The sequence below is a fragment of the Branchiostoma floridae genome, chromosome 2, assembly GCF_000003815.2.
Source record: "Branchiostoma floridae strain S238N-H82 chromosome 2, Bfl_VNyyK, whole genome shotgun sequence".
Taxonomy (NCBI): domain Eukaryota; kingdom Metazoa; phylum Chordata; class Leptocardii; order Amphioxiformes; family Branchiostomatidae; genus Branchiostoma; species Branchiostoma floridae.
Window position 1 is genome coordinate 15,778,936 of NC_049980.1, and position 15,404 is coordinate 15,794,339.

Below are 15,404 nucleotides of genomic sequence, written 5' to 3' on the forward strand. Positions count from 1 at the left end.
AATTGTAAGCATACCATGTCATTGTGAATGAGGGTAGAATTTGCAGGAGTTTCTCCACAAAAAATAGACAAGATCAAATTCCTGAAGTAAATTAATCAGAAGCCTCCATACCTAAGTTCCAGATTTGTTTTACAGAGCAATCTAACAAAAACAAGTATTCATCATTACACACTTGTCTTAGTTACTACAAGAAGTTACTACCTGGTGGTTGTAGTCTGTCAGAATTTGAGCAGTCTTTTCCTCAGAAATGGATTTTTCTTAGATCAGACATACTCTTGTCGATGAAACTTCATTGATGTATAATGATTGTTGTACAATCCTACATAGAAATATTGATTTTTGCTATGCTTGTTTGTTTGTTATAAACCTAATTGGAGATAGCAGAATAAAAGTCTTTTCCTTTAAAAAATTGTGAATTGACTGTGTGAAAGGACAGAAAACTTGTAACATACAAGATGTAAAGGAAACCAGTATTCTTATGATAGTCTTTTGATACCATGTGTGCCTTGCAATTACAGTGGTGTATTGTGTGGTGTCAATGCAATAAGACTACTTGCACCTTATCTGCATCAGTGGGATTTTTTTTCAATGTGTGACATAACATCTAGCAACATATATCATACTGAGGTAAGTAAAAAATTGTCTCACTGGAATTTTCGAATGATGAACTGCAGTCTTCTTTGGCCCAATTCCTCTGGACATGGGCTTTTAGACATGTGATCAGTAATGGGTCAAGAGTTGTTGAAAGTTGAAAAAGGTCATAGAGCAATTTCATGCAAGTTCAATGCCAACATGCCTTGCTGTGTGCTTTAATCCTGAGGGGAAGTGGTAAAAGTCCAGGGACTTCAAAAACCCTACACATGCTTCCACACAGCAGGGCATGATGCATGTCAACCCATAGCTACCCGTGATGACACAGACTTGCCCACTGGAGCTAAAATGTGTGGACATGGATTTGGACAAATGGTAGTGGGACTGGCGGAAAGCAATGAATTATGAAAAAAAAGTACACTCAACCCATGTGGCTGAATAACAGGCCTAAATCCCCTATTTTATACTGTACCAAGCTAAAGGATGCTGGAGATGTTTGGTCTAACAAGCAAAATACCTAATTCTGCACTGTTTGTAACCACCAACCTTCATACTGACAAGTCCATTTAATCAAGTTATGGAGACAAAACTACACACTTGTTCTCATTAAATGTGCAAAAAAACTGAAAAATTAATCAGCTCATTATAACCATGGCATGCGTTGTACTCGTGGTGGTAACATTTCACTTAAAACATTGGCTCAGTTCCCTAGTGCCGGGAAAGGGAGTTTGCCAAGGAAGGGAGCTTATGGTGGAAGGGAGTTTGCCGTGGGAGTTTTGCCCTGTTTTGAAATGGGGCAAAACTCACAAACCAGCACCCCAAAAAACAGCCCAGTTCAAAGACTGCAACAGAGGCTAAGTGCTGTCTGTAATTTACTCCATATCAAGTAATGAAGGCAGGCAACAGCATTTTTAAAATTTCAATGAGGATGTGAGATCATGTGGCGCAGTCTTTGCCTCAGGACCGAGAGGTCTCGAGTTCAAATCTTGCCGTGTCACCGATCTTGTGCCCTTGGGAAAGGCACTTAACACGACTTTCCTCACCTCACTCAGGTGAAAAAATGAGTACCTAGATTCAGTTAGGGCCGTCCCTTGGATAGGATGTTAAATAGAAGTCCTGTGTCTGGGGAGAGTCATACCCCGGGCACGTTAAAGAACCCGCCGCATTTATCGAAAAGAGTAGGGGACTTTCCGGGGGAGTGGATCAAACCATTCCGGCGAATTTCCCCGCAGCCTCGTTACCCCAGCTTTGCCTATTGAGCCAGTTAGTCGAACTTGCTGAAGCTCGATGTTTCTGACTTAGGGAGAAGAGATGCTGCCACAGTGAGCGTAGTTTGGTGCCTAGAAGTGGTCAATGGCCTTGCACTGAGCGAACTCGTTAAAAAAAAAAGAGCCTACAGTATCATAATATCCTACAAGAAATGGTAAAGGAAACAGTGAAGGCATGCTCAATTTTTCACCATCAACATCATTGTATTAAACTTAAAAAATGGTTGCCCACATGTCTTGTGCTTGAGTACCAGTGAAATTAAAATCAAGATGCGGCAAACCAAGAAGCTGTGTTCTGCCATAGTTATCGTATCACTCAAGGTGACCTTGTATAAGCAGCAGCCCCATTAAAGAAGCTTTCTGGACCACAGACTAAGCCTCTTCTGCTACAAAAAAAGTCTACTTAAGAGGCCTTATTAATGTCACTTATTAAGGATAAAGAGAGATTATCTTTAGAAGGCACATGTAAGAGTAAGAGGATTCTACTTGCATTATACAGCACTGAATGGACAGGAATGGTTTATTTTTTTACAACACTTGCCCACCTTAATGTCCAATGATGTACGTGTACAAGTGCCATTATGGACGACAGAAGTTAAAAAAAATTAGATGAACCACAACAAACCCTCATTCCTTTATCATCATGGATAAACTACAGGTAAATGTGGTGGTCCCATGATATGGTAAACATTTCCACTAAGGCTGACAAGCTCACAAGGTTAAAAAAAAGAAGTGATCCATATTCCTCACAATTATAAATATTTTTCATGACTGTAAATAGTAAAAGTCTTCTGTCATCAAACTGTAATGGGCATTGATTTAGTCCCTGCATTCATCAACATGCAACAAAGAAGCTCTGCTTCTGGTGTATTTCAGCAATGCATGAGTTTCATTTAATACATGTAGAGTTACTGATACATGGTTATTTACAAACATATGGCAAACCAAACAATTGTATGCATGTTTCTTATCTATGTACACGATGTTAAAAAATACACAAAAATATCTTAAAAACAATTGCACTTTAAGTGAAGCTAAAATGTTGATCATGTTCCATTTATTTAAAATTTGGCCTGAAACAAGACTTAGTTGTTGATAACATATCACACACACACAAAACAAAACAGATCATTTAGGCAAAAGCTAGAATAACTAGTTCCTTGTGCCATACGCCCATCTAAGTTAAGCTGATTTCAGGAGTCAGACTGCAGGAAAAGCTGAAAACTGGCAAGAGTTTAGAGTGGGAATGAAGAAACGTGAACTCTCTAAAGGAGATAAGCTAATAAGGCCTACTGTAGACGCTCTAAATTCTGCTCTTAACACATGCATGGGATACATGCATCTATACATTTCAGGAAAACTCAAGGCCATATTAGCTTATTTCCTTCAGAGAGTTAATGTTTCTTCATTCCCTCCCAATCCTGAAAGAATTGAACTTTTGTAATGCCATGTGTTTCAGGACACAACTGCCGTGTTACAATGCACCAGAAAATGACCCATACTTCTCTACTCTACTTTTCATCTACAACAGGCTCGGTAGATTCTTCTGCCTCCATTTTTTCCAAGCCACCTCTCTTTCTTCTCCTTCTTCCCTTCTTTTTTGTTGCTGTGTTGCCTGTTTCCATGGTATCAATGTAGTCCTGATCATTTTCTATAAACACACAGAAAAAAATATCGTTATCTTCTCTATAGATATAAAGGGGACAGATCTGAAATGTACTGTTGTGATAATTATTCCATTGTGACGTTTGAAGGATAAATTACTTCCGTAATCAACTTCATTTTGGGAATACATTGACATTCCTTTTTCTGACAGCCCATTTTCCAGTTCTAATAGCTGTCATCCTATAGTAATTCAAGCCAACACAGTAAAAATTCCCGGACGTGCGTTAATAGCCTGGGTGGGCAATACTCCCTACACTGTGGACACACTAAGGAGATCCTGATGGTATGGTTACAGGCTAGAAGTGAGATAAAACATGGCAGTATCTACCGTGAGTTGTGTCCATCACTGAAGTTTCCACAGCTGGCACGACTGTGATGGTTGGAGCTGGGATGCCTAAAATGTCAGGTAACATGTGGGGTTTGAGCCAGCCAACCAGGGGGCTACTGCCAAACGTGTAGTGGGTACGCTTGTGGAAAAACAGCAAGCCATCTACCTAAAGGAAACATGGACAAACAGAAAAAACATTGTTGAATTATTGGAGACTCAGTTATGCTGTATCATACTAATGTTTTAGATAGAGATTATCAATGATATAGGTTTGTGTGGAACCATCAGCATTGAACCTCCAGTTAAGTTAATAAGACAAATAGCCTATAGAACAGAACATCATTTTGAGGTATGAATTTTCAGCGGGTTGTTGCAGGAAAAACAATAAAAATGGTAAGCAAAAAATGAATGGGAGTGGCTCACCACAGTCAAGAATACATGTACAGGCATTGGACATAAAAAGATGGGAGGTGGCCACTCTGGAAATGCCACCCTGCCCCTGACTCTACAAGCAACCAACATTTGCATCTGTTGGAAAAAGATGTCACTTACTTCATAGGGAAAGGTTTCCGCCAATCTCTGCTGTATACTTAGTCTCTGACATGGGGTGTTCTTCAGAGCCACAAACACGAACTGCGTTAGAAAACATACATGTGTATTGTTTACAACTATGGCTGCAGGCAATCTGGAAAGTACCCTAAATGACCTTATTCACACATGATTGTAGAGAAAATAGATGAAAGTGTGTCATTGCCGCTCATATGTTTATTGTAGCAGTTTTGTCAATATTTTGAAAACTTTTTATGAGCATCGTGTAAACCTCCATCACATTATAAAACAAAGGGATAACAAGAAAGATTGTCTGCTTCGTACAGTATTAATTTCAAAACAAGTGCAGTGCCATACTCATCTAACTTGGCATCATGCAATGTTAGCAAAAAGACCCCTAAATTTTGATGAGAATTGTTGTTCTAACTGGAGCTGATACTAATTCCATACAGAATTCGAAGAATTAGATGCTGGAAACATACCATTGTCTTCAACTACATGTACTTGGAACTAGGGGCTACTTTAGTGCATTCGGTGCGGCATCTGATACGTATCTATCCACTTACTGGGTTTGTGTTGGAGTGTTCTGCTACTCCAGGCTCTTCTTGTAGCTTTGTTTGTAACCAGTAAAACCTGAAGTCAGTCTGAAACATAGTTGTAATATAAGCTTAACAGAAATGGCAATACAGTCAAACAAAAATCTGGTTCACAGTCTTGACATTAGTATATAAAAGCTTGTATTGTAATGCATTTTGATGACAAGATCAAACCAAATACATTTTGGAGCAAAGAAAAAATGATGAAGGATACAGAAATGCCTTTTATATAATTAAATGAATTATAACTGCAATTACATGGTGTTAAAGATTAGCAGCAAATGGGCAGAAAAAAATACAATTAGTTAGGCACATGGGGTTAGGCAAAAACTGCTTAGAAGAAGGGCATGGAATGTATACAACATTTATGGACCCAATGAAGTCCAATGTACATTTGTGAATTATATAAGACTATGTGTAGCTGGAAAAGGGTAGTAAAAAAAGTTGGGTGCACATGAAATAATGAAGTATAATTGCCCATGAGACAAGTCAAATGAAGGATGTATTCTCTAACTTCTACCATCGCTATTCGTTATATATTGGAAAGCAAAGGACAATCAATATCTTGAATGTAAGTTCATCTGTGACGGTAGTTAACATAATGATACGATTTTTAAGACTTTATATCCGTACACAAAAATAAAGCGCTTACCAACAAGCTTTCGATCCATCCTCTGATCCTTCTCAAGTTGTAATGACCCAAGACCTAATGACCTCATGTAAATAAAAGTAGTAAAAAAAAAGTGAAAGAGGCCATTTACATCAGAGCCCATCAACCTTCCCTCAACCGAGACGGGGGCCGATACCGACTGTCAAGCACCTTTGACCCTTTACTGACGTCACACTTCCGTTCCGGAAGTGCGACTTAGGTCTTGGGTCATTACAACTTGAGAAGGATCAGAGGACTGATCGAAAGCTTGTTGGTAAGACAATCAATATCATGCATCTAGTGTGATTAAGCAGGTAAAGGAGCCAGTTAACTTACCTCACTGTCATAGACTGGGTGTCCTTTCCAACACATGATATCTAGAACATAGAATGTTCTACTTGCCTCACAGAAGATGGTGTCTAGGATAGTGTATTCTGCAAATGTAGCGAATAATTTTCAGTTCAAATACAGTGTGTATGTATGGTTATAGGAACTACACCATCATGGAAAAACTGGTTCTTTGTTGTCATCTTAGAGACAATGGTAAATAATAGGATTAAAAAGTAGCTATGTTTGCTATGTCCTACCTTTGGCACTGTATTTCCCCTTCCTACCACCAGGCAGTGCTGAAGGGAAGCAGTTTACACAGAAGCCACCTTTGGTGTAGGCCTTGGTTGTTCCCTAGAGGAGATCTTTTATGTAGCATGTTACTGCATATGGAACAAACTAGTCAAAACTGCCAAAAAGACCATACAGGAGACCAATAAAATCTGATGGTCAATATAGACAGGATTCTCAATGCTTGTGTCTATAGGAAAAGTCATGTAAGGGACCATCGATATCTAAGGCCAGGAGGTTCTTATGTGGAGGTGGTCATTTGTACAGGTGAAAGTGGATGTTCATGCATTTTCCACTTCACCCTTTAGGATACTAACTAGTAAGCAAAACAAAACTGTTGATTGTCGGACCTTAGCTGCCACCAGGAGGTTTCTCCTGCCCACAGGACATGCCACCATCAGCCACTCCTCCTCCAGGTCCCCTGGGACATCAACCAGCCACTCTGACAACATCAGCTGAGGGGGTGGGAATAACATTAGCATTTCCAGACTGTAGACCAATCATATGCTGGTTCATGATTTGAACTGCACAGGTGTAGTATGATGCATTGTGGGTAATATTTCAAAATTAATGGTGCACACCTCAGTTCTTCCGTGATAGGGGTTTGTAGTATGCATGGCAAAAAATTGATGAAAGGGTTTGGAGGGTCTAGCTTTGAGCTGACATTTACATTATTTACATGGCTAGCTAGCAAGCTAGGAAGTGGCATGTTTTGGGTGAATATTGTGTTTTTGGGTCTGAGCCTCAATTTCTTGTATGCATCTGCTTAGAATGTAACTTATTGTAAGTTAAGTTTCAATACTGCAGACTGTGAATAATTGACATAAAAATAAAGGCCTTTACCTTTAACCTTGTGCATGTGCAGTTCAAATTGTGAGCCACCTTACCAGATCACTTGTTCTGTAGTCTGAACTAAAGTCAAATGTCAGGCTGAAAATTCTATCATGAGTTGGATTTTCTTTTTCATTTTCAAATTATCAACAAAGAGAGATGAGCTTTCATAACAATACCATATCAAATATATAATATTGTCATACACAACTAATTAGCTTATCCTTTAATCAACATATAGCTTTATAGGTTAAGATACTGCTTAGGCCCATGGGGATATTTTGGACAACAGCAGTCACCGACAATGTAACTGTTGTAGGTCTAACGTGGCCCTTACAGCTTACAGTGCCGGGTGTGACATGTTATTCAAGCAGCTGCAAAACATGTCAGCAAAGCTTATACAGATAACAGTTACTCTTGTTCTGCTCTACCAATAGAAAGCTTGAAATGGAAATCTGTTAGCTAACCTGGTTGGCATAAAGCTTGGGTCTCTTTTGGGTGTAGTCCATCTCTTCCTCATCTTCTTCCTCTTCTGTGCTCCAATTCTCCCAGTCATTCTCTGCTAGTCGACGTGCTAAGTTTGCTACATCTTGACGCTGTCTACATGTAGATACACAAGATATGTGGTTAGATCATAAACATAATTACTAGTAGATGATTTACAGTAAATAAGAACAAATAAATCTGAGCCCATCAAGAATGTACAAGCAAGAAAACATGAGAGCACCAGATCCCATACTGTCACTGAGTGTCAGGCATGATACATGGTTAAATTTTATATAACGTCCTTAGTTAAGTATTGGCCTAATTTTCACATTTTGTCCATCTGTCATGCAAGCATACTGGATGTATCCATAAATATAACTTGTCTCAGGCGTATTTTCTGATAAAACTTATGAGATATTTTCTGACTGTAACTTAGTGTAAGAGGTACATATGTATTTTTGTCGCATAACAGGTAAACTGCCCATAGGCAAAAGTTTAAAAAACACACCAGTTATTCTACAGAAAGTACAAGCTGAGGAAGACCAGACTGTAAGGTTTGATCTGCTCACACTTAGTTCTAAGGACTCTTCAATAAGTAAAGCTGTGGATCCCACTGGCATTTTAAAATCCTGTCGTCATATATACTCTGTAAGTTTGACTGAAGAAACTTGGTAGACATGATTTTAAACTCTACCCTACTTTGCTCTACTTTACTGTAATTGCCAAAACGTGTAAACCCCTGCAAATAAAATCTGGTCATATTCTACTTGGTCCAAAATCCAGTCCACTAATTCTTTCAGGTCTGGTTCTTTTGGAACGGTCCAATTAAAGAGAAAACTGCTTTGTACCAGTACAGAGTTGCTAAATTTAAAAAAAAGGGTTACATGGATATAAGGGTAGAAACTGGGTTATCTACTAACTTCTTCTGTCGATCCAGCATTTGTCTCCTCCTCTCGGACTGGGCTAGGTCATGTGACTTGGCCTTGTACTGTGCCAGGCGGGGGTGGGGGGCCGCAGGGTTGTTCGGGATGTTCGACACAGAGAAAGAACTGGCCAGGGTTGATGTCAGCTCCTCCATGGTGACTGAAAATCCTGGTGGATGGGGTAATGCTGTCTATCAAATCATTACCATGAATGACTTGCCAACTGGGTTTAGGCTTATGGTGAGGATCACGAGGTGCTATTAAAAAGTTTTCAACGGGTGTATCCTGTCAATACAATGTAGTGCAAACTCTTGTTGAATGGTACATGATTCTGTCAAATTATAGACTAACAAAGTTAACAAAAAATTCTTATAAAATTAGACACGATCATCTTGATCAAGGAGCTTGAAATAATTTGAAAATGGGAATTGCAAAACTCTTTTTCATCCAAAGTAACATCCTGTCAATCAAAAGTTTTGAGATTCTTGTAATACCTTATGCTATCCTACATGGTACTAGACCCTGCATGCTCGTGATCATTTACATTTACTGATTGCTTCGTAGGCTATGACGTCATATGAACGACATGTCCACGTCCAGTGCCCATGCAAAAGTACTAGTATGCTCTGATTTTGGCGAGGCCAGCACTTCCCGATACACTTACCGTAATGATAACTGAAAGTCTTCGTGTAAAGCCTTTTTGTCCTGAATAATTGTCCTCAGCAACTTCTCCAGTTCGTCAGTACAGGTTGAAATTGCTTTCCAGCGACTTTTCTCACCACCGGGCCGCCATTTTGCTTTGAATTTTAATACCGAATAATAAAAAATATAAGCACTGATTGGTCACTAATTGTGAAGTAGGAATTCTCATTGCTGGTTGGTCAGTGTTTTTCAGTGGACGTTCATTGGCTGGAGTTTCCCGTATGTGAAAAATTACACCAATCATATAGCTAGCCAGTATGGTAGCTCGATTTCCTTCTGTTGCACTGGAGGAGCTGTAAGGGGGTTTCTCGACCTTTGCAGACATACCTTTTCTCGTTCTCACTAAGAGTATCTGCGTTTACTAAAGCATTCAACACAAGTCTTCCATATCATTCTGCGCTTTTTGTCAGGAGCTATCAGTTATTTTTCCGAGGTACTCAGCATTATTTCGCGAAGGCTGTTGCTAAGTACTCCGTTGTAGCCTCCAAGCTGACCTAAGCCGACAAAAATGGAGGCAGAAGCAAGCATTAGATGAATCACAAAATCACCGGAATTTCGGTGTTATCTTCCCCGGAAGGAGCGATCATTTGATCACAACTTTCCAAGACAATACAAGGAACTTCGAAGACGAAAATGGGGACTGAGATTCAGGTAGAAATGTTGTTACTTAGTATGCCAGTTGCGTAGTTTTCTAAATCTTGCATGGTAAACGTGTGAACAACTCTCATGACCGCGGTGGGAGGGTGCCTTGGCTAGAAATTTTAGGGCTAGGGTTGTCGACCTTTCCAGTTCTTATAGCACATTGTATATGGAATTCTTAAATATCCAAATTTTCTGATGCATCAACGTCAAAAACTACGGATGAAGAACTGACGTACATCATGGTGGTTACGCCCATGATACTCATCAAATACTTGAAATCCTAGACGATGTGAAAAGTTGACAAGAGAGTTGAATCTCTTCATCTTCCATAACACTTAGAGGGATGTGGCAAACGTACACGTATTATACGTATACTAGTAATTTTAAGAAATTAAACAAACCTCAGTCTATTTGTATCCGTTGCGTCAGATTGATTTCTTAGCTGGTCCCTTTACTTTAGTAAGTTAGTTTGATCAAGTCGATGAATATCATCCTTGGGTGCTGGTTGAACTGAAATTCCAAACCTGTTACTGTTAGGTGGTACGAGTTGCAAGCTTCCAATTGCACGATGCAAGACTTATTGGCATGATCAATATTGTGTCTTTTTACTTATATGATGATCTAAGTCATGGTGTTTTCTTAATCATTAATGAAGTCATCCTTTGTTTGACAATAGAGTTGGTAAGATACAGTTGTACATCTATAGTGTATATTGATTGCATTTACCAATGATATATGTCTGTGCTGAATCCTAGGTCCGAGCTATGTATGACTTTGATGGGGTCGCTGACAATGGTGAACTCTCCATCCGTGCAAATGAGATCTTGACAGTGACCAGACAGGATGTTGGAGATGGTTGGTGGGAAGGTCGCAATGTGCAAGGAGAGGTTGGATTTTTCCCTGAGGCATATGTAGAAACACTTCCCAGTGTTCCTCAGCCCCCAGCAATCCCTGCAAGAAATCAAGGCAGCTACAGCTCCGGTGGGGTTGGTGGCCAGGCTAGCAGCTGGGATAGCTCTTCATACAACCAACAGCAATACCAGAAAACGGCATACAGTTCATCCTACAGCTATGGGCAGACTGCCACAGATGGTGGAGGAGAGCAAGGTTACAACTTTTCCAACTCCCAGGATGATGATGGCTGGGATGAAGACTGGGACGATGACACAAGCAGCAACTACAGTGACAGGAGAGCATCTCAGCAGGACCCGGATGAACTAACGGGGGACGGAGTGTTCGGCTTATCCGCACCCAACCGCCAGCAGCCTAGGAAGCCGTCATCACACTCTCAGTCAAGCTCCGCAGATGCAAAAGGGTCAGGTACAATCCGTAAAAGTCTGAACAGATTCACAGTGTTTGTGAAATCAGGAGGAGAGAACTACATGCTGGGATCTGCCAAAGCATCTGTAGACCCCAGAGACAAAATGGAGGTCGTGGAGACTGCAGATGGAATACAGTGGGGGAAAAGCCCAGAAGTCTTCAGTGTAGAGATCAAAAACCCCACCAAGGCCAGCAAGCTGAAAGGCATGAAGAGTTTCATCGCATATGAGGTTACGCCTACACACACAAACAGGAGCGTCACCCGCAGATACAAGCACTTTGATTGGCTGTATAATCGTTTGGTTGAAAAGTACTCTGTGATATCCATCCCGCCCCTCCCTGACAAGCAGGTGACAGGACGATACGAGGAAGAGTTTATCCAGCACCGCATGGCCCAGCTTCAACTGTGGATGAACCGCATGACGCGACATTCCATTGTGTCACGGGCAGATGTCTTTCAGCACTTTCTCAGCTGTGGTGATGACAAGAACACGTGGAAGGCAGGTAAGCGCAGGGCAGAGAGGGACAACCTCATTGGTGGGAGCTTCTTCCTGGCCATCGAGACGCCGTCCACTCCACTGGATATGCAAGAAGTGGAACAGCAACTTGACAACTTTGGCAAGTTTGTCAAAAGTATGGATGACAGTGTGAAAACAGTGTACAATACAGCCCATGACAACTCTAAGAAGCATGTTGGGCCCTACAAGCGGGAATTCCAAAAAGTTGGAGCTGCCTTCAATGCGCTGAGCACATCCTTCGAACTGGACAATACACCGAAATCACGTCCATTAACAGAAGCAATAGCATTTACAGGAAGGGCATACGATGAAATCGGCCTCCTCTTCTCTGAGCAGCCAAAGAATGATTTGCATCCTTTCATGGATGCCCTGCATGAGTACAGGGGCATCATACCAACGTTCCCCGACATATTACAAGTCCATAAAGGCGCCATGGGGAAGTTCAGAGAATGCCAGAAGTTGCAGGAGGAGGGAAAAATGGAAGCGTCCGAGGTGGAAGGAGTGCAACAGCGGCTAGAGACCATCTCGTATGCCACCCTTGCTGAAATGAACCACTTCCACAAGGAGCGCATCAGTGACATCAAAGTCATGATGCAAAATTATCTCCAGCAACAAATAGCCTTCTACCAACAGGTCACCTCCAAGTTACAAGAGGCATTGATTCAGTATGACAATGTCTAACCCACATGCACATTGTACAAATACTACAATGCACCATGTGAGGACTCATTTTGTACATGTATGTACAATGCTTAGGGATTGTTGACATAAGATAGCAGCCACAAACATTATCGCTGATAACCTGTAGTCCTTTGGTTTTATTCACAGACAAGGAGATAACATGTCTTGATTTTAGAGCTACTACATGTGTACATAAATGAAATGTTTTTTTAGCTCCAACTTTTTGGATCATTGAGAGAATTCTTTTGTTTTGGTTTACAGAGCTGTCAGGTAGTTTCTTATGATGAATAAGTGTTAAGTTTTGCATTTTGACATATCATTACCAAGAGAGTTTATGTTTGTATGTTAAGCTTATCAGCCAGCGTTGTGCCAAGATATGTACAGGTAAGGCTTCCAATATAAATTGCTGACATTTATCTTGCAGATAAGATGTTCACCTATCCTCAGTCTGCCTTGAAAGATACCATAACTGTGGGAAATAGATGATAGAGGTTTGAAGAAAGTAAGTTAAGTACATAGTTGGACAGATCCTGACTGAAATTTGATCAGCCAGACTCAACCTAGAAAGCTATTACAAATGTATTTTAGTTTAACATGATTAAATACCTGTTCCCAGTAAAGTGATATGTGTTCTAGCTGAGTACTGTGAACAGCTATGTAGGTCAACAGAGTTAGGTTGGAGCTGTCCTCTTGTGAATTATCATGTTGATAAGTTTCACAGCAGGTTATAATTTATGTATGGATTAGGTACTAGCTTTGAATGTGGCTTCATTGAACTATGAATTAACAACTTATAAAATGATTAAGGAGTTTTTAGATCAGTGGAGGTGTATCGTTCATAATTGACTTTATATAATCACATGTACATATATACATAAGAATAGATATTAACTAAAAGGATGTAAGTTTTATCTGTAAAGGAGTTACCAATATGAGCTGATAGCAGAACCTTAGAATCTCAGATTTAATCTAAATGAATGTATTTTGTGTTCTACCATTTCCCTCCAGTGAGATATGAAAGTGTTCCACATTTCATTGAATGCAGTGTTGTGGCATCTGTCAGCCCTGTTGTTTGGACACTACGTCTATCTCACAAGGAAGCAAATAGGTTTACAGCATAGCAAGGAAGCCTTCAAGGATTTAATGTAGTTGTAGTGTGGCAGAAAACCCTGTAGGTGATTAAAGTCTCATCAAGTGTACCTTTGTATTTGCTGGGGTTATTAAGAGATGTCATAGATCTGTTCAGAAAAATGAATCACAGACATCATTGATGACACCCACACAAGTCACATAAACACTTTCACTTTAGACATAACAATCCAGGGAGCATTCAAAGAGTCAAGCCACACCTATTTATCTTGTTTTAAGATGCCTTTTGACTGCAATGATATTTAATTTTTAAATTTGTTGTAAAGCAAGAATGGCATCTCAGTTGAGAGTCACTGATTTTGCCTTTTCTTTACAATGCTGCATTTCAATGTGAAATGAACTTGCTTCAGTTATATAACGTTACAACAGTTATGTTTTTATGTAACATCTGGAGCAGTGATAAAACATTAGCCTGGTATCCAAACCTATCATATGTGCTATGCCTCATTCCCTTCTTGCAAATATATTTGTGAGGGAGGACAAAGAGACTTGGCAGCTATAATTGGATACTGGGCTTATTAAACATAGGAGCCTAACTAATAAGTAAGCCTCTTCCTGATCTGTTAAGTGGGGCAATTTTGTGAGGCAGATACTTTGATATTGTTTGGTTTGTGACATTGCAGTTACAATACGTAGATGTTAGATTGAAGTCTGGTTTTCATTATGTTCATATATATATATGTTTACCTAGCAACAAAATGTACCAATTACAGTCAAAACTGCACAAAAGACCACTCGGGACCAATAAATTCTGGTCTATGTGGACAGGTGGTTACTATAGAAAAGATTCTTAATGCTTGAGTTAATGAGGAAAAAAATCTAAGGGACCACCAAAAAATGGTCACATAGGCCAGGTGGTCCTAATGTAGATGTGGTCACTTGTACATGTTTGACTGTAGTTCTTTCATAGTAGTAGATTATTGCCCGTAATATCGGAATGTAGTAAACGATTATGATGTTTTCCCATGTGCTTTTTCTCTTGACTGATCAAAAGCCTTGTGGGATATATGAACAATGAATGCATATTGTGTATAACAGACTGGTGTACCATGTACCCTAAGCATAAAGGTAGTTGTACAATTATCTGATGTACTCTTAAAAACCATGTCAATGAGTCTTCGTAGTTATGTATTGGTTGCTTTACTTTATTTCATTTGAGGTATTTTGTTGTGTCTTTTTGCTTTGGTATGGTTTGATGAACAAATCTGGGCTATGTGACAATTGCAAATGTGAAAAGTGAAAGAATCATAACATCAAGTGGAGAATGATAGTTTTGATTTAATTCAAGCCAATTTTCTTCTTACTTCATCAGTAGAACATTGCAAAAAGAATGTATACATACATATATGAATATTGTGTATTTGTGGTAAATGGCTGCGACACGATTTGAAAAATATGTGTAATAAGTTCTTGACCTATATAACATACTGCCATGATTTTACTGTAGCTTGTTCTGTGGACTCTTTTTCCTAGACATGGTTTTATTTGTGTATTTAACACAACTAAACTATTTTTGTATGTAGCCAATATTTGTGTGAGCAATTATGTTTGTATGTGTCAGTAATATATTTTGGTAGTACAGTAGAAAACTCTTAGAGTGAATAAAAGCTGGAGCTGATGTACATGTATTGTGTGTTGCTTCTTTTTTATGTGTCTTTGTACGATGCAGTTGTATCGTTACTTGTGTACGATGTGTTCATTACACGAAAAGTCAAAATGCTAGTTACTTAATCTTGTTGGGGTTGAAAGTTCTGAGTACCATATACCCATGAAGATGCCACCTTTGTGTGATTGATGAAGTGAGTATTTAAAACTTACTAGTACCAGTCTGGGTGGGATGGGTCGGATTGCTGTAGCCTCACGAAGCAATCCACGAAATCGTCTTCCG

At 39.7% G+C, this 15,404-nt stretch overlaps 2 protein-coding genes across 3 annotated transcripts; one reads left to right on the forward strand and one right to left on the reverse strand.

Moving 5' to 3' along the window:
- Window positions 1-2,042: 2,042 nt before the first annotated feature.
- On the reverse strand, window positions 2,043-9,347 carry LOC118409843 (snurportin-1-like). Of its 2 annotated transcripts, XR_004830493.1 has the most exons (11): window positions 9,169-9,347; window positions 8,502-8,673; window positions 7,563-7,695; window positions 6,615-6,719; window positions 6,234-6,327; window positions 5,983-6,080; window positions 4,968-5,045; window positions 4,405-4,485; window positions 3,853-4,018; window positions 3,290-3,510; window positions 2,043-3,110 (listed from the first exon to the last, which is right to left on the reverse strand). XR_004830493.1 is itself a non-coding variant. In XM_035811203.1 (10 exons), the coding sequence occupies exons 2-10, from the start codon at window positions 8,657-8,659 to the stop codon at window positions 3,371-3,373; spliced, it is 1,053 nt and encodes a 350-aa protein (XP_035667096.1). In that variant the 5' UTR covers window positions 8,660-8,673; window positions 9,169-9,347; the 3' UTR covers window positions 2,356-3,370. The 2 variants fall into 2 exon arrangements, 1 of the variants encoding a protein (XP_035667096.1); XM_035811203.1 differs by having other exon boundaries at window positions 2,356-3,510.
- Window positions 9,348-9,475: 128 nt separating this feature from the next.
- On the forward strand, window positions 9,476-15,142 carry LOC118409830 (sorting nexin-33-like). Its single transcript, XM_035811180.1, has 2 exons — window positions 9,476-9,857; window positions 10,604-15,142. The coding sequence occupies exons 1-2, from the start codon at window positions 9,840-9,842 to the stop codon at window positions 12,365-12,367; spliced, it is 1,782 nt and encodes a 593-aa protein (XP_035667073.1). The 5' UTR covers window positions 9,476-9,839; the 3' UTR covers window positions 12,368-15,142.
- Window positions 15,143-15,404: the final 262 nt, after the last annotated feature.

Bases quoted from the DNA above. Each gene is read 5' to 3' on its own strand.
- LOC118409843 (XM_035811203.1), bottom strand. From the start codon at position 8,659: ATGGAGGAGCTGACATCAACCCTGGCCAGTTCTTTCTCTGTGTCGAAC. The intron at 6,081-6,233 runs GTAGGACATAGC...CTACATTTGCAG, and splicing joins GGGGAAATACAGTGCCAAAG to AATACACTATCCTAGACACC. The intron at 4,019-4,404 runs GTAAGTGACATC...TGTTTCCTTTAG, and splicing joins CGGAAACCTTTCCCTATGAA to GTAGATGGCTTGCTGTTTTT.